The 23,753-nt window shown below is 56.8% G+C and overlaps 2 protein-coding genes across 2 annotated transcripts; both read left to right on the plus strand.

Annotated features, from left to right (window-relative positions):
• The first annotated feature begins 4,133 nt into the window (after nt 1-4,133).
• On the plus strand, nt 4,134-14,085 carry PCIF1 (phosphorylated CTD interacting factor 1). The gene is made up of 16 exons (XM_088154465.1): nt 4,134-4,269; nt 5,929-6,067; nt 6,176-6,300; nt 6,420-6,560; nt 7,250-7,377; nt 8,952-9,106; nt 9,200-9,347; nt 9,443-9,526; nt 9,750-9,849; nt 10,563-10,725; nt 10,921-11,093; nt 11,241-11,327; nt 11,474-11,658; nt 11,881-11,974; nt 12,082-12,257; nt 13,233-14,085. Exons 2-16 carry the CDS (start codon nt 5,944-5,946, stop codon nt 13,453-13,455), a joined length of 2,106 nt encoding a protein of 701 aa, XP_088010591.1. The 5' UTR covers nt 4,134-4,269; nt 5,929-5,943; the 3' UTR covers nt 13,456-14,085.
• Nucleotides 14,086-17,084: 2,999 nt separating this feature from the next.
• LOC103049279 (E3 ubiquitin-protein ligase RNF182-like) lies at nt 17,085-21,949 on the plus strand. The gene has a single exon (XM_088154493.1). The coding sequence runs from the start codon at nt 17,783-17,785 to the stop codon at nt 18,506-18,508; it is 726 nt and encodes a 241-aa protein (XP_088010619.1). The 5' UTR covers nt 17,085-17,782; the 3' UTR covers nt 18,509-21,949.
• Nucleotides 21,950-23,753: the final 1,804 nt, after the last annotated feature.

Genomic DNA, 23,753 nt, shown 5'->3' on the forward strand with positions numbered 1-23,753 from the left:
ACCTATCCTGCCTTCTAGTTAAAATATTTTCCATGTGAATATTTTACCCACTGGTAAAAGAATACCACACGACTGTCAGCAATGGAGCTGCCTGGCTTCTTTGCGTCTCGAGGCTATGCAGCCGCCAGCCAGCTCCAAAAAGAAAGCAGGACCTCTCTGCAGTCCGGCAGCGAAGCTGACCTCAGCAGGCTCAGAGCGAGCGAGAGCAGAGCTGGCCAGGCCAGAGATCTCACTCCTTGGGGCCCGCTGCCCATGGAATGCTGTCCCTGCACCCACAAAGAGGACCCGAGCCCCCCACGGGCCTTGCCTTCGCATGTCTCCAAGGCGGCCTGGCGGGACTGGTTGCTCCTGCTCCTTGCGGGGCCAAGGGTGGGGGGGCTTCTCGGGAGACATCGCAGCAGTGCTGATTTCAAGTTGGGTTAGGGTGGCAGCATGCACACTGCTGCTGGACACCTACATGGCTGCCAGATGGTGGGGACCCCCAACAGTATGCCAATCACAGGGGCCACAAGCCTCATGCAGGGCCTGGCAGCTCTCCAGAATGGCTCCTCAAAGTTTTGCAGCTGTGGCTCTGCTGACATCTGGAGGGCACCAGATGAGGGAGGGACAAAAGGTCTCCCTGGTTACCCCTTCCCCACCCACTGCCACAGCCCTGGGCCTTTCCTGTTGGCGTGCTGGGTTCTGCTGGAGAAAGGGAAGAGGAAAAGCCGTGGGTCTCTTCCAGCTGAACCCCTGGTCTGCCTGGGCTCTCGCCTTTGAGGAAGGCCACCAGTCGCCTGCTGCTTCACAGGAGGCAGCCCTGCAGGAGCCACTGGCTTTTCAAAGGCCCTTCCCAGCAAGAAGCCACCCCACCCCCCAAAACCAGAGGTGATTCCCCACAAGCTGCGGCCTTCCTCTGCAGACCTACCCACCACCACCTGGCTCCTGACTTGCAAGCCAGCATGTCCTCCCAAAGGACTTCTCTTCAGGGGTGCTGCCTGGGCTTCCTCTCCCTGAGCTTAGCTCAGCACCTCCTAGGAGGGAAGCAAGGCGCCCTGCCGTTCGAAGCACGCCAGGCCTTTGGACCCAGAACAAGTCTCTCCACAGAACTCTCCTCCGGGCTCTGCAAGGAAATTAACAGTTGCAGTCCATCCTGAGAATCACAGTGCATGGTGCAGGAGGGAGCACCCCACCTACAAGGCCTCATCCCTGGCACCATCGCAGCCTCCCTGGACTTGATGTGGGGGGAGACCTCCAGACAGGGCACACCAGGGCTCCTGCTGCCCATTTTCTGCTAAGGAAAGAGCCTGTCTGCACCTGTGTCTAGCACTCCAGGAGCCTCTGAGCTGTTTTGCATCTTGCTTCCCTTCCAACCATGAAGCAGCCCCTAAAATACAAAAGGGGAGGAGCAGCATGGGTCCTCCCCAGCCGCCAGGCCTGGGTGTACTTTCTCAGCCTGTCATCTTACTCCTACTCCTGGCCTCCAAAAACAAGGCCATAGCCACGATGATCACCAGCCTCTGCGGTTCTTCAGGCTGTTCCACACCCGCTGGGTAACCTCGTGCAGCTGTTACGTCACAGCAGCAACCTCCAAAATTGGAAGGATTCCTTCTTCTAAAACGTCTAGGACGCCTCCAACACACACGGACCAAGGTTCAATCCCTGGAAGCCACTCAAAGGACTGGAGTCTTTGGCAGGGCAGGATCCCATCTTGGCCTAAGGCTGCATTATGGAGGGAGAGGCTGGCAATTTTAACCCCCCTCCCGCCTTACCTTCCCCTACTACTTTCCACCTTAAAAGAAGGGCCTTGTGGTCTCTGTAGATCAGCCCCTAAGGGATACTTGAAAGATCTGAAAGACGTTTTCCCACAAGGAGAATTTGGCTGCAGCACTGAGGTTTCTTGCGAAGAGAGGACTCTTTGGAAAAGACCCTGATGCTGGGAAAGATTGAAGGCAAAAGGAGAAGAGGACGGCAGAGGATGAGATGGTTAGATAGCATCACAGAAGCAATGAGCATGAAACTGAGCAAACTCAGGGAGGCAGTGAAGGACAGGAAGGCCTTGCGCAATATGGTTCATGGGGTCATGAAGAGTCGGACACAACTTAACTGAACAACAAAAAATTGAGGTTTCCAGCACAGGATACATACCAGAGCCCTGAGTAATGTAACTGCATCAGAAAATGCTCTAGCACCAAGTGGGAAGGGACTCTTGAGGCTATCCAGAGCTCCCCCCCCCTCACATGCAGGATTCCAAATTAAAATGTTCCCAATTCTTCAAATGTACCAATTTAAGCATTGCCTGCAGTAAGTCTTCAATATGTTCCAAAGCAATAAAAATACAGGGTACAAGTTCTTCGCATCAACAAGCTGTATTGTAATATTTACCCAAGGCTTTGGAATTTATCAGCAGGAACCCCTGTAGTGTTTTATTTGTTCCTTTGTGACATTGTTTTAACTGTTTTATTTTGATTTGTCTCACCCAAAGATCTACAAACGAAGTACAGGCAAGAAATATTCTGGTAATAAACAAACAACATTTTCTGCTTTTGTTCTTTAATATCCAGCAGCTTACTTCAGAAAGTACACATGTAGTCAGTCACTATAACACCTTAAAGTGCAGAATTATTTTAAAGGAGTGTAAAGCTGAACATTCTCCACGTTGTTTTTCTTGGCCCAGAAGGGTACCCTGCTGCTTAGCCTATCACAAAGGTGGCATTCAAGTGCAGCTGATTCTGAACTGGCCCCCATTTGGACTCCTTCACTACCCCTGTGCATCTCTGGGCTTCCACCGTAACAGGCCCTCGCAGGCTTTTCTGCAGGGAAGCCTCCGGCCAGGTCGCCAGGTGCATCTCCAGAAAAAAAGCCCTGCCCCGCAGACGAGTTTTCACTCTAAAGTCCTCCCCAGCCAAAGCCCGGGAGAAACGGCCTGGCCTGGCCATTTAGCCCGGATCAGGACGTGCTGAGGGCAAAATGAAGACGACGGAGCCCAACCCCAAGAGCCAACAGCCCCACGAGGCTCTCGTCTCTGCCCCGGCAGCCCACGACGGGGCTGGCCTCCTGCTTGTCCTCTCCTCCGGGGCTGCACAGCATGCCCTGGCTGGCTGATGGTAAAGAACCCCTCATTGATCGGGCCATTAACTGGGGCTCAACCCCTGAATCAGACATCACCAGATTTCTGGGCCTGTGTAACACGCCGAATTCGTAAGTGATCCACTTCAGCGTGCACTGCACTGCACACCCAGGGTTGGCACACTCGCACAGCACGCTTAGCCCCAGCCCCAGGCTAACGAAGCTTAACTGCTACCTTCACAGACACGCTACGCCCAGCTGGCGAAGGCACAAGCCCCGTGAGGCGGCGCCCCTGCTCACAACGGCGCGTTACGGCCGTTACCATCAAACCCAATTTGAGCCTCACCAGAGGTTCTGAAACTTTTTCAGGCCGTGCAACCTGTCGAAGGAACACAAAACTGTTTGAGTGAACCGTATGTTTCGGGGAATCCGAAGCCCAGGACTCTGAAAGCTCCCGGGGTCGGCGGCCGCCGTCCCGTCCCGCCCCCGCCTGGCCTGGCCTGCGGCCGCGCCCGGTCCCAGCGCTCCCCTCCAGCCACCGGCGGCCGGAGCAAGACCCGCGGCCTTCCCCGGCTCTCCCGCCCAGGAGGACAGACGAGGCGGCCCCACAACGCCGAGGGGAGGAAGCGCGCCAGGACTCCCCTGCCCGCACGGCGCCCGAGGCCGGGAGCGAGGCTCCCCCGCCGCCCGCGGACCTCTCCCCTCACCCGGCCGCCCTTCTCCTCCTCCCCCGCCCGCAGGCGCCGCGGCCCGGCTGAGGATCGGCGCCCTTCCCGCGGCGGGAACACGCGCGGCCTCACGCGGGTCCCCCCCTTCCGCGCGGAGAGGCCGACTTGAAGGGCGGCCTGCGAGCAGCTGCGGGAACCGGGTGGAGCCTGCGGCGTCCCTCAGCGGCGCCCCCGCATCGCCCGAGCAGTGACCGGCAGGCCGCTCTCCCCCAAGATGGCGCCCGCAGCCTGGCCCGCGCACGTTTTCCACCCCTGCTTTGCCCATGCGCGGCCCCCACGGGGCGGCCACCGGGGCCGAAGTGCGCCTGCGCGGCCGGAAGGGCCCGCCGAGCGACGCGTGCGCAGAACGCGCGGCAGGGCGTGTCCGGCGCCTGCGCGCGGCTCGCCGCGGGTCCCGATTACAAGATGGCGGCGGCGGCTGCCAGGGTGAGGCAGCGGTGCGATGGCGGCGGGAAGCTGAGCGACCCCCAGCGACCCCAGGCCCCGGCCGCAGGTGAGGGGCGGCACGCCGAGCACGGAGGCCTTCCCTGGCGAGCAGGGGCCGCCGCGCCGTGGCGCCCGCGGGCGGTGGAACCTCCGCGCTGACGAGCCGCAGGCGGGAGGAAAAGGAGGCGCCGCCGCCGCCGCCATCTTGGGCGCGCACCCGCCCTCCCCCGCCGCCGCCGCGCGCGCACGTGACCCCCTCGCAGGCCCCGCGGCCCGGCGCCCCGTCCGCGCTGCTCCTCCGCTCCCGCCGGAGCCTCGCCGCCCGCCCCCCCCACCCCGCCAGGCCAGGCGCGGCCCCCCCCGCGCGGCCCCCCCCGGAGCCCACGGCTTCTGGCCGCCTCGCGGCGCGGCCAGGGGGCCGCCGCCCGCTCCTCCCCTCGGCCTGGGCAGCCCGCCGCCCGGACCGGCCCAGCCCAGCCCGGGCTCCCCGTGGCTGCTCGGGCGCTTGCTTCCGCTCAGAGCGGAGGACCGGCCCGGCCCGGCCGCCGCCTCCCGTCTCCCTCGCCCCGCCGCGATGCTCGGAGACGCGCGCGGCCCTGTCGGGGCCGGGCCGGGCCCGGAGCAGCCGGCGGCGCGGACGCAGCGGGCGGCGGAGCGGTCCGGCGCGCTCCCCAGGGCGGCCACGTGGGCGGGCCCCGGAGCCGCGCCGCTCCTGCGCCACGAGAAGGGAGGCCGGCCCGGCGCCTCGCCGGGGCCGCGCGCTTGGCTGGCGGAGTCGGGGCGGCCCTGGCGGCCCTGGCGGGGCTGGGCTGGGCTGGGCGCGGCGCGGGAGGAGTCGCGCCCGGGCCGCCTTGTTAGGAGGAGGTGGGCGGCACACGAGCGAGCCCCTCCGCGCCCCGCAGGGCAGGGCAGGCCCCCGAACGGCGCGCTCAGCTCCGCTCCGGCGGCGTTTAGGCGCGCGGAGAGCAGCAATCACCGTCGCCGTTTGGCCCTTTCCCCCCGAGGCCTCCTAGCCCAGCCCCCCCCGCAAAGCCCCCCTGCCGGTTCCCGTCTTCTCCTCGGGTGCTCTGCGACGCCCCTCCACGTCTCCCCGGCCCCCTCCTCTCTGGGCTGCACGCACCAAGTCCCGCCGTTGCTCTTGCGGGGTTCACCCTCCGAGCCCCGCGCCGTCTCTCGCCGCTCCTCGTGCGGGGCTTTGCATGCGCCTAAAATCGGTGGCCCCCACCCTCAGTAGAAGGAAGATAAAAAAAGCTGGAGCAAAGCTTAGCAGCTGGCGCGGAGAAGAGCACTGAGCAGGGCCTGAGTGGGAGAAACTGAAGGGGAGTTGGCACGCTTTGATCGCCCTAGTTGAATCACATAGTAATCACATTATGCCAGTTTTGTACGAGAGGCCGCTCAAGTACCACAGTGTGGCAAATTGGTTCACAGCCCTGAAGCATGGAAGACTGTCCCCCATCCCCTTCCTCTCTTCTCCTATGCAGGCTTTTCAGGAGTGCTGAATAAACGGTCCGTGTTTTTGATCGGCCCCCTTGATGCTAGGATTCTCCTAATGGGACAAGGGTGGAATTCGGACTTGATTCCCCACAGGGTTCTGGGAGTTCTGCAGTTGGCAGGATTCAGCAGGTCCCCTGACAGTCAACTGGTGCGATGCCAGCATTCTTCTGCGTTGCGCGTGGGTTTGGCTGTGGGCAGGAGATGTAGCGATGCCGTTTCCTTGTTTCCCCAGTGCCAATGCTGCAAAATGGCCAATGAGAACCACGGCAGCTCCAGGGAGGAAGCTGCTCTGATGAGCCACTCTCCCGGCACCTCCCACCAAAACCAGCCAAGCTCCCCCAAACCCGCCCGTCTGGTGCAGGACTTGCCAGGTAACCCTTGACCATGGAGCAGAGCCAGGGGCTCTGGGAAACTGCTGGTGTGGGTGGCCAGAACACCCGTTCCCCCCGTAACACTGGATGTTGTTACCTCACCCGCAGATGAGCTGGTGCAGGCGGGCTGGGAGAAGTGCTGGAGCAAACGTGAGAATCGCCCTTACTACTTCAACCGCTTCACCAACCAGTCCCTCTGGGAGATGCCGTTGCTGGGGCAACATGACGTCATTGTGAGTTGCTGGTTTGGCTGCTCTGGGGCATGGCCCCTTGGAGGATCCTGGTAGCTGCTTGCGCGGCTTGTTTCAGGACACCAGAGTTCGTTTTAACAGTTCTCTTTTGGGCTTCCTAGTCCGACCCTCTGGGTCTGAATGCTGCTCCAATGCCCGCTGAAGGGGGAGCCAGTGAAGTCACCACTGCCGAAAGCAGGATGTGGAAACGGAGGCTCTCTGAGGAGGGCCAGCCCAGTGGCAACAGTGCAAAAAAGCCCAAGGTAGGGTGCCCTCTCCTCTTGGACCCATAGCTCTCAGGCAGACCAAAACACCGAGCGTTCAGCCAGCTGGGGTAGTGGGTTGTGATGGCAGAGCCTGGCTGCAGTGGGCTGTGAGAATAACCTTGAGGAACAGGAGGAAGAGCCGCAGCCAAAGCAGTGGTCAGGTAAGAGAAAAGCAGTCCGGAGCAGGAAGGAAATTTGAGAAGCGTCTCTGGCTTGACCCTCCCTAGTTCTCGTTAGGATAAAGGCAGGGAGCAGGGAGACCTATTCAGACTTGCAAGAGTCTGTTTCTGTAACCCTTCAATAAAAGTAGCATTAGCATTCGCGGCTTCGCTGTTCGTCTGGTCTGCCTCCAAGGGCCAACATCGGCTGGTGTGACAGGGGAGTCGACAGGGCCGCAGGCTAGCGCCTGCTTGTGACCTGAAGAACTCTGGGCCCTCCAGCAGACCTGGGTGTCCCTGGCGCAGCCTTCCCAGAAGCCTCCTCAGCCTCACTGTTTTCCTTGCTCTGCCGTTCATCTCTTTCACAACTGGAAGGTCCAGAAGTTCCCAGAGCCCAGTGACAAGTGTCCGTCCGCCTCTGTTCTGCAGTTCAGGGTTGGGGCATGGGAGGGGCATGAGGACGAGCTGGTGCTTGCTGCTGGGTGAGCCTGTTCCTTTCCCAAGCTCAAAGGCGTTTCTCACTTTCAGATGGAGGTACCAGGAAACCCCACAGCTCAGCCAGTCCCAAATGTTTCCAGCACCCCCGGGACGCCACTGTTGAAGGTGTGGGGCGTCTCTCCTGAAGACCGGCAGACGGCTCTCTTACGGCCCACCGAGTGAGTCAGACCTTGGGGATGCCCTCTGGTGAATCTGGGAGAGTTGCTGGGCAGGAGGAGGCTTAGCCCGCAGTATGCTTTCAGCTGACCCTAGCGTAGCCCCGTACACCGCCACTTAGAAAATCCGTGGCTTTTCTTTCTCATCCTGCCCTGCATGTTGTTGAAAGAAAAACTGGGTATTTCCTTTCTAACAATTGTTTGGTGCAAGTTTAGCTTTTGAAATGTGCATTTCAGAAAGTTTGGCTATCCTCAGAGAATATAGTCTACAGTCTTCTTTTTCTCATGCACAATCTTTTGAACTTTTTTTTTTTTATTTAAGCAATTTATATAGCGTCTGTCTCTCACCTGTGTTTTTGGGCAGTGAGCAGAGGGTTAAAACCAAAAGCAACAACAACATTTATAATAATAATATAATATGTGTCTGAGGTCTAAAAATAATTCCAGTCAGTAAAGACAAGAACTAAACTGATCAACAGAGAGATTATTTGTTGTATTTTAAGAGAAGGTGATAAGTTACTGAAATTGTTTACACTTGTTGGAATGAAGGGGGAAGTCATTTCTTTATATGTAAATATTTTTTTCCTTTACTGTATTCTTATTTCTTGTTTCATTTCTATTTTTTCTTTTCTGCACATTCTATTTTTTCTTTTTATTCTTTCATTTTTTCAGTTTGTATTAGTTTTTATTGTTGTATTTGTAATTTTTAATAAAATTACTATTAAAAAGAAAAGAGCTAAAATGATCAACTAACAGGGCTCACTGAGCCTTCTGGCCCAAATGCCTATGGGAACATCCAGGTCCTCAGTGCCTTAGGAAAGGCCAACGGGGTCATGGCCATCTGGACCCCAGGAGAGAGGCTGTTCCATAGGCCAGGCCCTGCCACAGAGAGTGATTCTAATCACGGGCAGTCACAAAAACCTGGGTTCTGCTTACTATTTCATAATCCCGTTCTTTCTGCACAAACAGCTGTATTTTGCAGTTTCGCACATTCCCCTGATTTTGGCAGTTCTCCTGTTTTCCCAGTTGTCAATTACAGTCTTGGAATCTATATTAATGCTTAACCCCAGATAGTAACCAGTTGGTGTAGTAATTAAGGCACCTGGCTAGAAACTGGGTGACTGTAAGCTCTAGTCCTGCCTTAGGCAAGAAGCCAGGATGGTGGCTTTGGGCTTCTTTCACAGCCCGAGGAAGCAACAGCCAAGGGCAAACCACTTCTGGGAAATGTTCCCAAGAGAACTGCAGGGACTTCCCTGTGCAGTCGTCAGCTCAAAAGGGGAAAAAGCCCCATGTCTAATAAAGATTCACTGCCATAAAGCACCAGGCAGGGTCTTTCCAGTTATGTGCCTTCCAGGAGGCCTTCCTGCCCAGCCCATTGTCGGTCTGCAAGGGCAGGTTGTGGGCCTGTGGATCCTTACTGGTGAAACCAACATAGCGTATGAAACTGGACAAAGTTTTTTAGGATCCGCGTGGCGATGGGCTTTTCTGCATTGCAATTTTCTGGGTTTTTGAAGCAAGAGCGGGTATTGCTTTAGAAGGGTTTTCAATTGTTGCCGTAAATGGGTTTCCTTCTGCAGAGTCTACTGGGACTTGGACATTCAGACCAACGCAGTCATTAAGCAGAGGGCCCCATCCGAAGTGCTGACCCCACACCCTGAAGTGGAGCTGCTCCGATCTCAGTTGATGCTGAAGCTGCGGCAGCATTACCGGGAGCTCTGCCAGCAGCGAGAGGGTAAAGCCTCCCCTTAACCCTTACGGACTGCTGGCCTTGTCTCAGGGGGTGCTTCAGCTGAGCCCGCCTGTCCGTCTCCGGCTCCTCCCTCAGGAATTGATCCTCCACGGGAGTCCTTCAACCGCTGGATGCTCGAGCGAAAGGTGGTGGACAAAGGGACGGATCCTTTGCTGCCGAGCAACTGCGAGCCTGTTGTATCTCCTTCCATGTTCCGAGAAATCATGAATGACATTCCCATCAGGTATAGCTAGAAAGGGGTGACCTGCAGGGCATCTTGCGAAGCTGGCCACCTGGTGCCCAACCCTCAGCCCTTCCCCTCTCCTGTCTGCGCTGCAGATTGTCCCGAATCAAGTTCCGGGAAGAAGCCAAGCGGCTGCTCTTCAAATATGCCGAGGCTGCAAAGCGGCTCATCGAATCCAGGTTGGAGCACCTTTAGCTATTTTAGCGTGGGAGGGGGAACCCTGTTCTTCCCAGAAGGCAATCCAGCAGGGAAGGGGGGTGGGCACTGTGCAGCGGTGAAGGAAGGGCCCAAGCCCCCAGACGGGGGAGCAGAAGCCTCGGGACCAGGCTCTCCAGAGGCAGGTTAAACCGAGGCTCAGTTTCTTGGCCTTCAGAGCCAGCAGGTATTTCTCTCTGTGTGCAGGAGCGCCTCTCCGGACAGCAGGAAGGTGGTGAAGTGGAACGTAGAAGATACCTTCAGCTGGCTGCGGCGGGATCGCTCCGCCTCCAAGGAGGACTACATGGTTGGTGTGCTTTCTTCAGGGAGATGTGCGGGATGGAACAGGAATTGGACTGTTTTGTAATCATGCCTTTATACACAAATGCATCGTTGCACATGGTCTCCAGCTGTATTTCTGTGTAGGTCCTCTAAGTACAGATTTCTTGTTAAAGTGCCAGTTTATTGCCCATGTGTGAATACGCGGCAATAGAATTTATGCTTTGAGCAAAGGTGGTAGATTCTGCTTTGCCTCCTTATTTCTCCCCCTCCTTTACTTACTGGGCCAGTTTGTTAAAGTGACAATTAGAGCCTTGACCCCTCTCATCTGTCAAAGCCGCCATTCCAAATAGTACGTCTATAATGTCTTCACACTGTGACTTCCATGCTCTTAGAGTTATCTTGTCTCCTTATCAGTTGTAAAGCCATTATTTCTCTGTTGCGTCTCCCGTTAGCGCATAGGGACACTCAAACTGTCCTGTCCGGCATCAATGTTTTATATAAGTCACATCAACTTTGGAGTTCTTGCCCCGGCTCGTCTGGGTGGAAGAGACCAGTAGCTCGGTGTAGCCTGCTGGCTTTGGAAATAAGATGATCGTTCGGATCCTCTTCAGTTATTGGCATTTATTGGGCGAGTTTTCCACCACAGAGAGAAGCAGCGCAAAGCAGGTGTTCCACACTGCTAAGTGCAGCGGCTACCGGGAAGCTCACAAGAGCCGTTTCTTTCTCCTGCCTGTGTAGGACCGCCTGGAGCACTTGCGCAAGCAGTGCGGTCCCCACGTCTCTGCCGCAGCAAAAGACTCGGTGGAGGGCATTTGCAGTAAGATCTACCACATCTCCTTGGAGTACGTCAAGCGCATTCGTGAGAAGCACCTGGCCATCCTAAAGGAACACAACATATCTGGTAGCTACAAGGGAGAAGGGCGGGCAGCAGAGAAGCCGCCTGTCCTAGCGCTCTCTGTGGGTCCCGGGTGGAGGGAGCGGGGCTGACTTCCTCGGGCGGGCACTCTGGTGCCAGAGTGCTCTCCGGTGGTTCGGGTAGCCCGCTTGATGGGGAGAGGGTGCGGTACACGTAGGGCTAACTTCCCATCGCCCACAGTCGAGGTAGAGGCTCCCGATGCGCAGGACCGGCTCGTTTACTGCTATCCGGTGCGGCTGGCCGTCCCTTCGCCCCCGCTGCCGAACGTGGAGATGCACGTGGAGAACAGCCTGGTCTGCGTGCGCTACAAGGGCGAGATGGTGAAAGTCAGCCGCAGCTACTTCAGCAAGTTGGTGCGTCATCTGTGGGGCGAGGGGGGCTTTGAGGCACGGAACAAGCCAGACTACAGGAGGGGGCCGGGGGCCCTTCCTGGGCAGCGGCTCAGAGCCCCTGCCCCTGCCCCTTTGCATCCTCTTGCAGCGCCCGTCTTTCCTTTGCAGTGGCTGCTTTATCGATACAGTTGCATTGACGACTCGGTCTTTGAGCGCTTCTTACCAAGGGTTTGGTGCCTTCTCCGCAGATACCAGGTATGGCCCGTCCGGCTGGGCTTGGGCCAGGAGGATGGTGGGGGGAGGGCCAGGCTGTGGGGCTGGCAGGTTGGCACTGGCCCAGAAGATAGGCCCACCCTGTCCTGGAGTTCTGCTCCCCAAGGGCTTCCGTCCTTCCTCCTCAGATGATGTTTGGCGTCGGGCTCTACGAAGGGACTGGCCTGCAGGGGGCTCTCCCGGTGCATGTCTTCGAAGCCCTCCACAAGCTCTTTGGGGTGAGCTTCGAGTGCTTTGCCTCCCCCTTGAACTGTTACTTCAAGCAATACTGCTCGGCCTTCCTGGACACGGACGGGTACTTTGGATCAAGAGGGTGAGTGCCCGTGGGGGAGCTCCCCGCCCACCTTGGGGCTCGGGTGCTGTGGGAGGAGGAGACGGGACCCGGCCCGCTGAGCGTGGTTCGTGGGCCACGCTGGGGAAGAGGGTTGGGCGGAGGGCATCTTTCCCAGGGGCTGCCCCCCCCCGGTCATCTCACTGGCTTTGGCCGTCTCCTCCTCCCCTTCCTCCTCCTCCTTCTCCTCCTCCTTTCCTTCAGGCCTTGCCTGGACTTCTTTCCCATCAGCGGCTCGTTTCAGGCAAACCCCCCCTTCTGTGAGGAGCTGATGGATGCCATGGTGTCTCACTTTGAGGTAGGCTGGGCCGCAGGGCGTGGGCACCTCTGCTCTCCCTTTTTTGCGGAGGCCAGGTGGGCGAGTCACTCACTGGCTGGCCTTTCTGCCTGTTCTGTGTACCTTAGAAATTGCTGGAGACGTCCAGCGAGCCCTTGTCGTTCATTGTCTTCATCCCTGAGTGGCGAGACCCCCCCACGCCAGCCCTGACTCGCATGGAGCAGAGTCGCTTCAAGCGCCAGCAGCTCATCCTCCCGGCCTTCGACCACGAATACCGCAGCGGCTCCCAGCACGTATGCAAAAAGTAAGCCGGGAATCTGGCGAAGCTTTTATCCCACCTTTGTATTCGTAACTCAAGGCAGCAGGCATCCCTGATCCTCCTGCCCCCTCCTCTTTTCCCCCAACAACGACCTTGTGAGAACGGTTGGGCTGAGCGAATGGGACTGGCCCCAAGTCACCCAGCCGGCTTTCATGCCTGAGGGGGGGCCTCGAACTCCCCGCCCCCCCCCGGTTTCTAGGCCAGCTCCTTCGCTGCTACCCCAGACTGCTCTCTTCCCCCTCTCTTCGTTCTCTGTTCCCTCCCAAGCCTTCCCCGGTGGGGGGGCTCTGTGAGAGGAGCGCCTTGGTGTCCTCCTCCCTCTTCCAGGGACCTCCTTTTCACGCAGCAGCGGGAACAGCCCGTCTCTGGGTTTGCCGGGTTCTTTTCCTGAGGCCGGGCTTTGCAGCAGCCTCCTTCCCGGGGGGGGGCACAGCCCCTGAGCAGGGTCTTCTCCCACTCTCTCCATGCGTCCCCCGGAGCACTAGCCTTCGACAAGAAGCTCTAGCCAAAGGAAGTCTGGGGGCCGAAAAAAGAAGGCGGGGCGGGGGCGGCTGCGTGACCTGATGCATAAAAGCACCGAAAGCCCTTCCAGGGCAGGTGCCAAAAACGCTTCTGCGCCTTCCTTGAGTGAACTTCGTGGAGACATCTGGCCATCTGCCCAGTGGACACACTCTCGGGCTGCCGCATGTTGGGCCGTTGGGTCCAGCACCATCTTCCCCGGCTGGGGGCTGGAACTGAAAAGAGCCTGAAAGGAAGCTGGGCAGCCGCGACTGTTCTCGCAGTGACCCTCCGAGGCAAAGCAGGAGGGCCCTCGCCTGCTCCCCCCCGAGCCCCGTGCAGAGCAAGCGCTGCATCGCTGCGTTGTAGCCTGTGTGCTGTCCCCTCCCTAAGGGCTGGGCGGTGGCAGGGGGTGAACAAGCCCTCGGGGGGACTTTGAGTATTGGTCTTCCGCAACTGCAGGGAGGAGATGTACTACAAAGCGGTGCACAACACAGCAGTCCTGTTCCTGCAGAACAACGCGGGCTTTGCCAAGTGGGAGCCAACGCAGGAACGCCTGCAGGAGCTGGTCACCACCTACAAGCACTCGGGACGGACCCTGGCCGCCGCCACCTCTTCAGCTCCAGACAAGGAACAAGAGACAGTTCGGGAGCAGAGTACCAGCAGAGAGTCGACCCCTAATTGATCAGTAGCGGACTGACAGGCAGAGAGGGACAATCAGATTGTCCAAAGCAGGGAGGGGAACGGCTGACCTCAGCATGCTGGACCGAGGGCTGGTAGTGACACGTTGGCCTCCCCTGTTGCCCTCGTGTCCCCCGGATGAGCTGCAGATCTCCTTGGGCTGTGCCCAGCAGGGCAGTGCCTCCTGCCCCACCAAGTCCCCTTTGGCCGAGGCGGGGGGGGACAGCTGGAGGCCCTGCGGAAGCGGGGCAGGGCTGCCGCCCTCGCAGCAGAAGGTGGGAAAAGCAGGTGGGATGGTGCCCGTGCACATCAGTAGTGTAAATATGTGTCCATGTGGTGACTGCTCTTGTTGCCTCGTCCCAGTTCTTTCCAAGTGTGCCCGTTGCATATTTCCACTGGCGCCGTTTATTGTCAGTTGCAGAGCAAAGGACTGTGTGTGTGTGGACAGAAGGTCTCGGCCGCCTTTTGTAGTTGTCTTGTTTCCACCTGAGGCTCCTGGCTTTCTAGGAGGGGTTTTGTTTTTTTTAAGGGTTTAATTTAACTGTGCTAACCATTTTATGACTTAAGAGCAAAGGAAAGTCTATTTTGGATTTTGTTTCTAGTTCTTAGGAACATTAAAACCAGCATTACCGTGTGCCCGGACCTCAGTGGCTTTCCTGCGAAGGGTTGGACCGGGGGCAGCCGTGAGCTCACTCAAGGGTTTGCTGCTAAAGTGGCACCTTCTGGCCAGATGTGCCAATGAAGCGGCAAGGCTGTTGGCCAGTTTGGGTAATTTGGTTCTGAATGTTTGAGCGCAGAGCTTTTCTCTGCTGCGAGAAACCCCATTGTCGTATCTGCTCACAGCTGTCTACTTTCACAGCTTCAGCCACACAACCTGTCCTGCCTCCCTCCCCCCTCCTGTGGCTGTGGGAGCACAGTGGCACCAGCACTAGATTCAAGTGTTCCTGGAGGGTGAATTGGCCCCTTGGGCTCACCGTCTTGCTACTCATTCATTCATTTATTTATTTTATTCAAGTTACACGGCTGCCCATCTTGCCAAGGCAACTTGCTGGGCCTGCCCAGGTTTCAAGAGGATTACCGAAGCAATGAATCTAGCAAACGCCCATCTGATCACATAAGTTCACAAGGCAATTGGCCTCCGTTCCTGCTGTTTGCAGGATTCTCTTTGGGGGACCTGGCTGGTCAATGCAGGAGCAGAAGCTGGCCTGGATGGGCCTTTGAGTTGCTTCAGACTCAGGCCTCTTCTACGTGGAAGATCCCTGAAAGCTGCTAGGAAGGGTCTTCCACATGAAGAGTTGACAAGGGTCAACTAGTGCCCCCTGCTAGTCAGCCAGGGCAGTAGGAGTTCCAGGGGGTCACGGTGCACCATACATAGGCTGTGAGGATGCAATTCCGGCCCTCAAGGTGTACGTGGCATCACTCTGACTTCCTTGCATTGTGCTTCATGTTGGTAGGGTTCAGGACATCCGTCCCACCACACAGCCTTTCGAATTCTAGTTGAGGAGGGACACTAAATCTGCAAGAGAATACGTATAACAAATGCATGGGTTCTAACCTCTTAGTGACCTGTTCACTCAGAAGCAGTGACTTTCTGCAATAATAAAAGTATTTAAGATGCAAGCAGCATATAACCGGAAAGGCGGAGGGAAGATTTTCGTGAATCTCAAGCTCTAGTGCTTGCCGAACATTCCAGAAAGTGTGTGTGAAAGCCCTGAAGCCAGTGGTAATTTGATTTTGTTACTCATGGAGGACAGAATGCTCAAATGTTGCTGAAATTATTTTGCAAAACGTTTGGCGATGTTTAAATTACAAGAGACCATCATCATCTAATCCAGCCCCAGAATCCACACATCCTTCCCTGGTGAGTCATCCGATCCCCATTTGGAAGTCTCCAGTAAAGAGAAGTCCATCTCTGTTCCAGGCAGGTTCTTCTCCTGTTCCATCGTTCTTGCCTTTGGGATGTTCTTCCAAAATACCCAGAGCAGCTCTCTTAATCTCAGCCTGTTGTTCCTTGACCTGCCCTCAGTTTCAGCAGAGAATAGGTCTGCCATTCGGGTATTGGTAGACACCTTCCTCAGGTCTTCTCCATCTTCTCTTGTGTAAGTTAAACGCAAGGCCCAGAACTGGACGTGGTTCTCCAAGCGTGGATTAAACTGGCAGAGAGGAACCATCTGGATGCAGTCTGATTGCATTGCCCTTTTTAGCTGCTGGGTCACGCTGCTTGCTCGGCAGATGGTGCACTGGGACCCCTAGTCTTCATGCACACTGCTAGGTCTCCCTGATCCTTTCTTCTGCCCAGCTTCTGGACCTTTTCTGGTCGCTGAGCATCATTTTGGCCCTGTGCAAACCCTCAAGGTGGTTTTGCTCTGTCGTTTGGCAGTGTTAATCCCCTTAGCTTGGTGTCATCCGCAAATTTAATGAACATTCCTCCCATCCTCTAGGTCAGTGTTTCCCAACCTTGGCGACTTTAAGATGGGTGGGCTTCAACTCCAACATGGCTGTCTGGGGAATTCTGGGAGTTGAAGCCCACCCATCTTAAAGTCGCCAAGGTTGGGAAACACTGCTGCTCTAGGTCATTTATATAGTTGTTTGAAAGTGAAGGTTGAGGACAGTCCCATCTTCTCCAGGCAGTACAGAACTGTTGATGTGGCAGAAACGTCTAACCCGCAGTTCTCCCCTTGGCCAAATGTGTGAATGGCAGATCTTGTCAAGCGCGTTACCAAGATCGAGGTGCGCTGCAGCCAGGCCCTCTGTCACAAAAGGCTGGCCTGGCGTGGCTTGTTCTTGGCCGACCGTGATCATTTGCCAAGCCCCTGAGGACGCGCTACGTGCCATCTTCCTTCCCCTCTTTGGGCGCTGGAACTGTGTTTGTTCTGCTTCTTGGGCCTCTCGCTCTTTCCCGGGGGTTTCCAAAGAGCGCAGCCAGCAGTTCTGAAATAATCAGGGAGAATCTTGCCGGCAGTCTTCAAATTTAAAAACATGCAGTAGACGTATTTTTTTGTTGCTAAGACAGCATTAGAAGCAACAGGTGGAGAAGCAGATTGTGGCTAAATATTAACGGTGTGAGCTGTTTCGCAGCAGAGGAGGGCTGCGGTGGGCATTCTGGGGAGCTGCCTCGGCGATGCAATAGTTACCTTGTAAATGCCGCATTCCTTTGAGGGTAAGAAGCTGTTCCACGCTGAGTTTATGGAACGAGTGACATTGAATCTGTCTGTTAGAGTGCCGAATCTTACTATTTATTTCACTAAATAATTTCAATAAAGCTGTTGCGCCCTCTGTGTGAGGGCATGCAAGAGAGCAGGTCTTTCCCCTGCCTTGTGCCCAAGTCCCTCTTTCCAACATCCCAGAGGGCTGCGAGGGCCGGTGGGCCAGCGGCTGCTGCCAAGCAGGACCGGGGGGGGGGGTGGATTTGGGCTAAGCGAGTGTCGCCTGCATCCCGCTCAGTCTGCGTCGCCTTGGCAACGGAGAGGCGGATGCCCGTGGCCTGGGAGCGCCCAGCTGGCACTGCGGCAGCAGGAGTGCCGGCAGTCCCTGAGAGGCAGATGGGCCGCCGGGCTCCCTCCGAGCCTGGAGTGAGGTAAGGAGGCAGGAGGGCAGGACCCGGCCCGGGGAGTCCCGTACAGCGGGGGGGGGGGGGGCTCTGCAGTCTTTCAAGGCGAGGCTCCGCCCACGTGGGCTCCAGCAGTCCTGTTGCCGCTGCCTGACTGCCCCCTGACCGGCGGCACCTCAGGGCTGAGCCATGCGGAGGGGGCAAAGGAAAGGGGTGCTCCTGCCGAGCTGCTGCTGGCAGCCGTGAGGGTGCCCGGGCTGGCCAGTGAGTACCATCAGACCAGCCAGCTTTCCCCCGTCCAGCCCTGCTTCCTTCTGCAGGCGAGTCTGACCCCTCCCTCCTTCCTGCAGAGCTGGGGGGGAGGGGGCTCAGATATATGCCACAAGCCAGGTGTGCCCCGGGTTAGCTCTGGGGAGGGGGCTCCTCCCTCGCCCTCCGCCTCCCCTCGCTGTCCACGGTCCCAGGACCCAGCAGTGGCCCTGAGGACATCCTGCCCCTTGGAGGCAGCAGGTCGGTTGACTCTGCTGGTTCCTGGTGTGCCACATCCTGTGACTGGGGACACCAAAGGACCGGTTGCTGTGCTGGGGGGGCAGGGTGCCTGGCGTGACTGGCTCTGGAAGGACTTGGCTCTGCCCGTGGCTGTGGAAGCAGGGCTCAGTTTGTTTAAGGAACGCCTTGCTGCGCTTGGCCTTCCTCCCACTTCCTCCAGTGCAGAAACCTGGCTTCTAAAGGCCTTTGCTTTTTGTCCCCTTCAGACGTCGTCCTCCTTTCGGGGGCTGCCATGTCCCTCCCAAAGGGCAAGGGAGACAGCGCCCAGCCGCTGGGCTTCGCCGCCCACGAGACGGAGTGCAGCATCTGCTGCGAGAGTTTTGACTGGCGCGCCCGGCGGCCCAAGCTGCTCAGCTGCCACCACCAGGTGTGCGCCAGGTGCCTGCGCAGGATGGCGGACATTGGCAAGTCCCCTGTGAACCTCAGCTGCCCCTTCTGCCGGCAGGAGACGCCCGTGCCAGACGAAGACGTGGGGCAGCTGCCTGACAACGGCCGGGTGCTGGCGCTGCTCTGCAGGCAAGGCGGCTCCCCACTGTCCCCAGAGGTGCTCCTGTGCCCGAGCATCCTGGAGCCCTTCGCAGACGGCAAGCAGCGCTCCTCGGACTGCCTGGTCATCACGCTGCTGGAGGTGCCGGAGGATGCGGCAGCCCCCGACGGGCTGGGGATAGTGGACGTGATGCGCTTCTACCGCCCGCCCAGCCTGGCCTCCTTGCCCTGCCACGGCTCGCTGCCCGTGTGCCAGTCGTGCAGCACCTGGCGGGCCGTCCCCCGATTCTTCCTCGGCCTCCTCGGCCTGGTGTACTTCAGTTCCTTGCCTTTGGGCATCTACCTCCTGCTTGTGGAGCGCCCCAACCTGGGCCTCGTCTTGGTCAGCCTGGTGCCCTCCACCCTCCTCCTCTGCATCCTCTACAGCCTCTGCCAGTGCGTCTGCCAGGAAGTCTTTGACTTCCCCGCGTGAGGTGCCTTGGAGGCCCGGCAACCCTCCCACCGCCCCCGCCCTCTCGCTCAGCTCTCCCGCTCTGGCCCATAGGGCACCTACAGATGCTGCTGGGTGTCGCCTGAGCCCCCGTCTCGCAGCAGAGGATGGGGCTGCTCTCCGTGGGCAGGGAAGGGGTTCCGTGAAGTTGGAGACACGGATGGCAGAGATGCGTATTGCACCCTTGTGAAAGAGTGGTGTCCCATTTTCTTGCTCGTGGACGTGTTTGCCGCCAGTCACAGCTAACCAGATCCCCAGTTTGGGGAAGACTGGTGGAAATCTGCCCAGAGAGTGAAATCACCAGAGCGTGCAGGCCAAGAACAGCCTCTGAAGCAGCCCCAAGGGGATCTGGGCCACTAGCCACCACAGAAATCGAACCCTGGTGCATAGTGGCAGCGTGCCTGGCAACTGCACACCGTACTGCGGAATATGTCCCTTTCCTGCCTTTCAGTGCGACGGAAGATTTTGGCTGGCCACTGTTGGAAGTGTTGGACCCCCTTGGTCTCTTCTGGCAAGGCAGCTCTTAAGGTAGACCGCAGAGAGCTGGGAGACCGAAGCCCCCAGCGCATCCGTCTGGACGAAGGCCTCTCGAGCGGGGAGCGGGGGGGTGAGGAAGAGTCCTGGGGAAGAGAGAGCCCAGGAGCAGGAGCAGGAGCAGGAGCAGCCCAGCAGCAAGAGCCTGCTTGCTTCCTCACCTGAAGGTGTCCTGGCTGGCAGGCAACACATTTAACAGCACTGGGCAGGAACACCTGAGCAGGGATGGTGGGGCAAGTTGAGCCCCTGGAGCCTCTGTCCGCCTCTTCTGGCCCCCAGCAGCCCTTCTTGGCTCCTGCGCTCCATCTTGTATCCCCCCACCGAGCCCCGACCCCACTTCCAGAGGTAGCGCCAGGCTGGATGCCCGGACCCGGGAAGGGAAGGTTCAGAGGAAACATGCCAGGGCCCCCCCAAGAGCACGCCCGTTACTGAGTCAAGAGCCTCGTTAGCAACGTGGGTGCACGAGACCGTTAGGAAAGGAAAGGCGCTTGGCGATCAGCCCCAGGTTCTTTCCTGGAAACCACCCCGTGCCCAGTTAGTTTTGTGGCTTTCTCGTGGGAGAGAAGGTGGGTGCTCCCTTCCTTTTCTGGCCGAGGGCTCAGGATGCCCCTGAAATCCCACATTCCAATGACCCCCCCCCCACACCGTGGTCCCATTCACAGAAGCACCCAGCCAGAGCCTCCAATGCCGCCAAGGCTTCTGGGCACCCCAGGAGTGCCTGACCAAGCTGAACCCCCGAGTCAGAAGGGACTCTTGAGGACATCCAGGCCACCCCCACTCAGTGCAGAAGCACCCCAGAGCCGAACGGCTACCCAGAGCCTCCCCTCTGGCAAGGGCTCCTTTGCCACGCTGCTCTGACACTTTGGGAGCCACTGAGGTCTGCCTTCCTCTGGGCTTCAGGTGTCCCCCACGCAGCCCTCCCTGAGGTGCTCAGTTCCGCCTGTGGGGAGCAGCTCAAGGAGGCGGGGGGCCACCGGGGGCCCTCCCTGCCTTTGACTCATGGTCAAAGCTGCCCGGGGCTTGGCCAGGGGGGCTCCAAGCAAGCGCTGCTTTGCAAAGGACCCCAGCAAGTCCCCGGCAGGGGTGGGAGAGCCTTAAGATGTGCAAAGCTGGGGGTGGATCCCTCTCCCCCCACCCTGAAAGACACGCACGAGAAGGCCTCGCTCGCTTGTCATCGCCAGAGACCCTGGCTGGCTTGGGGGCACAAAGATGTGGAGTCTCGTTCTTGGTCCCTGGAGCCTGCCTTGTTTGGCAGCGTTAATCATCTGGGGCCAGAGACAGGGAAATGGTCCCCCCCCCCCAATAATCTGGGCTCTCTGGCATGCAGTGGCAGAAGCATGACCTGCCAAAAGAGGTTTGCTCCTCCTGCGCTGGACATCCAGAAGCAAGGCAGGTGCCAGGACAGCTCCCAGGCCGAGGCAAGCGGCTGTGCTGGGGCTGAGGCTGGGTCAGGAAAGGCAGGATCCCCTCGAGAGAGACAGGAGACCCCGATGCCCCCTTCCTCCCCCGTTAGCCTTACCTGGTCTCAGACGAGATGCAGAAAGTACAACTAGGCAGAGAGTAATCAAGCCTAGAGGAAACTGGGCTTGCAGAAAAAGAGCCTAAACGGCTAAACCGTCTCTCACTAACCTAGACTTTTTCAGCAAATTGGGGGGATGAAGAATCAAGAGAGTTTGGCTCTGGACTTCAAAAAGACAGCGGGAGGGATATTCAAAGGGGGGTCTGACAGAGATCCGTGTTGGGAGCAGCACCTTTTAATGTGTTTATTCGTGATTTGGAGTTGGAAGCGAGCCGTGAGGTGGCTGATGTGCTGCTGTCCAGAGAGATAAAGTGAAAGCCATTGAAAACTATTCATCAGCAAAACGTTGAAAAGGGAAAACAGAAGAATATAGTATTGCAAGCAAACAGAGGGAGAGAGAACCAAAGAGTTTTAAAACTCTTTATTTGGAAGTATAAATAAAGTAACCTGTGTATGGTTTTAAAAATTAGAGGAAGGAACATCAATAGCCCGTGCTGTGCTGATGTCACTACCCCGATAGCAAAAAATGCAACTGATCTGCAGGCTCTAGTAATAAAAGTCAAGGAGCACAGCCAAAAAATGGGGCTAAAGTTAAATATAAAGAAGACAAAACTAAGGGCAACAGGTAGAACAACCAGCCTTAAAACTGACAATGAAGATATTGAAGTGGTGGAGAATTTCTGCCTTTTAGGATTGACTATCCACAGTAAAGAACAAGCAGTCAAGAAGCATGCTGCAAACGAGCGCTCGGCCATGAAGGCCTTGGAGAAGATATTCAGATGCCATCACTATGCAAGCCACAGTCTTCCCTGTGACGCTCCATGGAAGCGAAAGTTGGACTTTGAAGAAGCAGGAGAGGAAGAACATTGACGCTCTGATGTTGGAGAAGACTCCTGAGAGGACTGTGGGCAGCCAAGAAAACAAACCGATGGATCATCGAGCAACCAACCCAGAGTTATCACTTGGGGCACAAATGACCAGGCTCAAATTGTCGTCCTTCAGACACTTTGGAGAAAGCTCTAATGCAGGGAAAGGAAAGGTGGAAAGGAAGAGAAGAAGAGGATGGCCGTCAGCAAGACGGATGGACTTATTACAGCACTGATGGGGGCACCATTGGGAGACCTGAAGGTCCAGGTTAGGGACGGATCAACGTGGAGAAGATCTATGTGGTTGCTAAGAGTCAGCACTGACTTGGTGGCACATATCAATCGGATGCCTTTAAAAATTGAGCTAGATGTAATTAGAACAGCCCTTAAAAGGATTAATTCCTATTACATTAATTTTTCTGTCAGTGATGATTCTCACACTTTCAAATTTTTATTGAATCTAGAGAATTAATTTTCTGACGTTTTGCTATGGTACCTCTGGCAATAAATAACAGAAATTTATTTAATTTCTTACGCTGCATCATTTTATAAATTTGGGGGGTGGGGAAATGGACAATAAAGTCACCATAGAATTAATTACTAAATGTTGCAGTCTAATTTCTCCAATTTCCTTAAAGACCCTCAATCAAAATGAGGAATGAAAGAGACGCTGCTGATGGAAAGGTTAACACCCACCAGCGTGCTCATAACTTCAGCAACACAATCTAGAAAGACTTCGATTAACACGCACGTATAGTAGCATAGACTTCAAAGAAAAACTGTTGTGTTCAGTATTAGAGTTTTGTACAATATTGAAGAGATTCCTTGAAAATTATGGGGGTACTCCAAATATTGTAATGTTCTTGCTTGGTAATATCTGACATGCTTCAGAATAAATGTTTACGTATAGCTGATTTGAAAAAGGTTTGGAACCTCCATTCAGTTTGACATGCTTCCTACTGATAATCAAAACCCCAATCCTACAAAGTCCTGTACCTTTCTCTTTGTTGAACTGATCAGATTATCTACATCCTTAGCTGTACCCAGCAGGGCCTTTCTGATGCTCTGATGTGTCTAAATTCCAGGTGATCAAAAAATAGAGAGATGAACAATTGGGACAGAAATTGTTTCCCTTCTCCAAACTTCTGAATGAGAATGATTCTCTTCTACTCTCTCCGTTATCCTTTTTTAGGAAAAGTATGATTTGCACTCTACGAAGTCAAACAGTAAACAAGGGAAAAGGAGGGGGAAGAGGTGGTAGCTCCCTGCAGTGAGGAACCCAGGCCCCAGTGTGCAGGCTTGACAGGGTGCTGTGGGAGGGGTGGGGTCTAGGGTGTGACGGGCAGGTTGCCGGGGCTCTTCAAACCCACCCACCATCATCCCCCCAAGGATTCCGGCACTGCAAGCCAGGCTTCCGTCAGGCCTCCCAGTTGAGGGACACGATGCAGGTCACCCACTGGGTGCGTATGTAGACTGGGCAGAGCGGGTCTGGATTCCTCCCTGCGCGACCTGCACAAGGCAGTCCTGGCAAGAGAGCGGCCACGTCTCAGGAAGACTGGGAAGGACATGAATGGCAGTTGCCACGCCCATCTCATCCGAGGGGCTTTTCAAAGGAGGAGGGCAGCAAAACCCAGAGCTGGGGCCAGCAGTGCAAGAGACAGAGAGAGAAGCGCGAGAGACGGAAGTGGGGCTTGGAGATCGGCAGGGCGCCACAGGGGCAAAGCCAGGAGGACGCCAGTGCGGAGACAATGGAAACAAACGGGGAGAGCTTAAAATCCTGGCACAGGAAGACATACAGGTAGTCCTCACTTAACAACGGCAATTGGGACCGGAACTTCCATCGCTAAGTGTTGCGGTTGTAAAGCGCAACCTCACATGATTGCATCGCTTAGTGACGGCAATGCCAGTAGTCCCCATGATCACAGGTTGTTAAGTGAGGACCTCACATGACCGCAGCTTGCGACTTCCTGTCAGCCTCCCACAAGCAAAGTCAATGGAGACATTGCAAGTCCCGAGCGGCTCACAAGCAGGCTGGCAGGTGGGTGGGTGGGTGGGTGCTCTGGGGCGTGGGCGGACGGGGGAGGGTGTGCGGTGGGGGGCGCTACGGATCTCGTCCCCCTCAGCCAGGCTCCTCGGGAGGAAAGCAGTGGGCGCACGTAACGGGAGCAGCTTGCCCCCGACTTGGTCATGTCATCAGCATCACAAGAACTCGGTGGGACGAGTTCAGGCGTTCCTGTCGGGGGGAAAAGCTATGTCCTGTCGCCGTGGGAGCCTACTCTAGAGGGCTCGGGCAGGCAGAAGTTATGTC

This window comes from Python bivittatus, unplaced genomic scaffold, assembly GCF_059951505.1.
Source record: "Python bivittatus isolate LINGU-HERP-01145 unplaced genomic scaffold, Pbiv_v1 ctg000700_np1212, whole genome shotgun sequence".
Lineage (NCBI taxonomy): Eukaryota > Metazoa > Chordata > Lepidosauria > Squamata > Pythonidae > Python > Python bivittatus.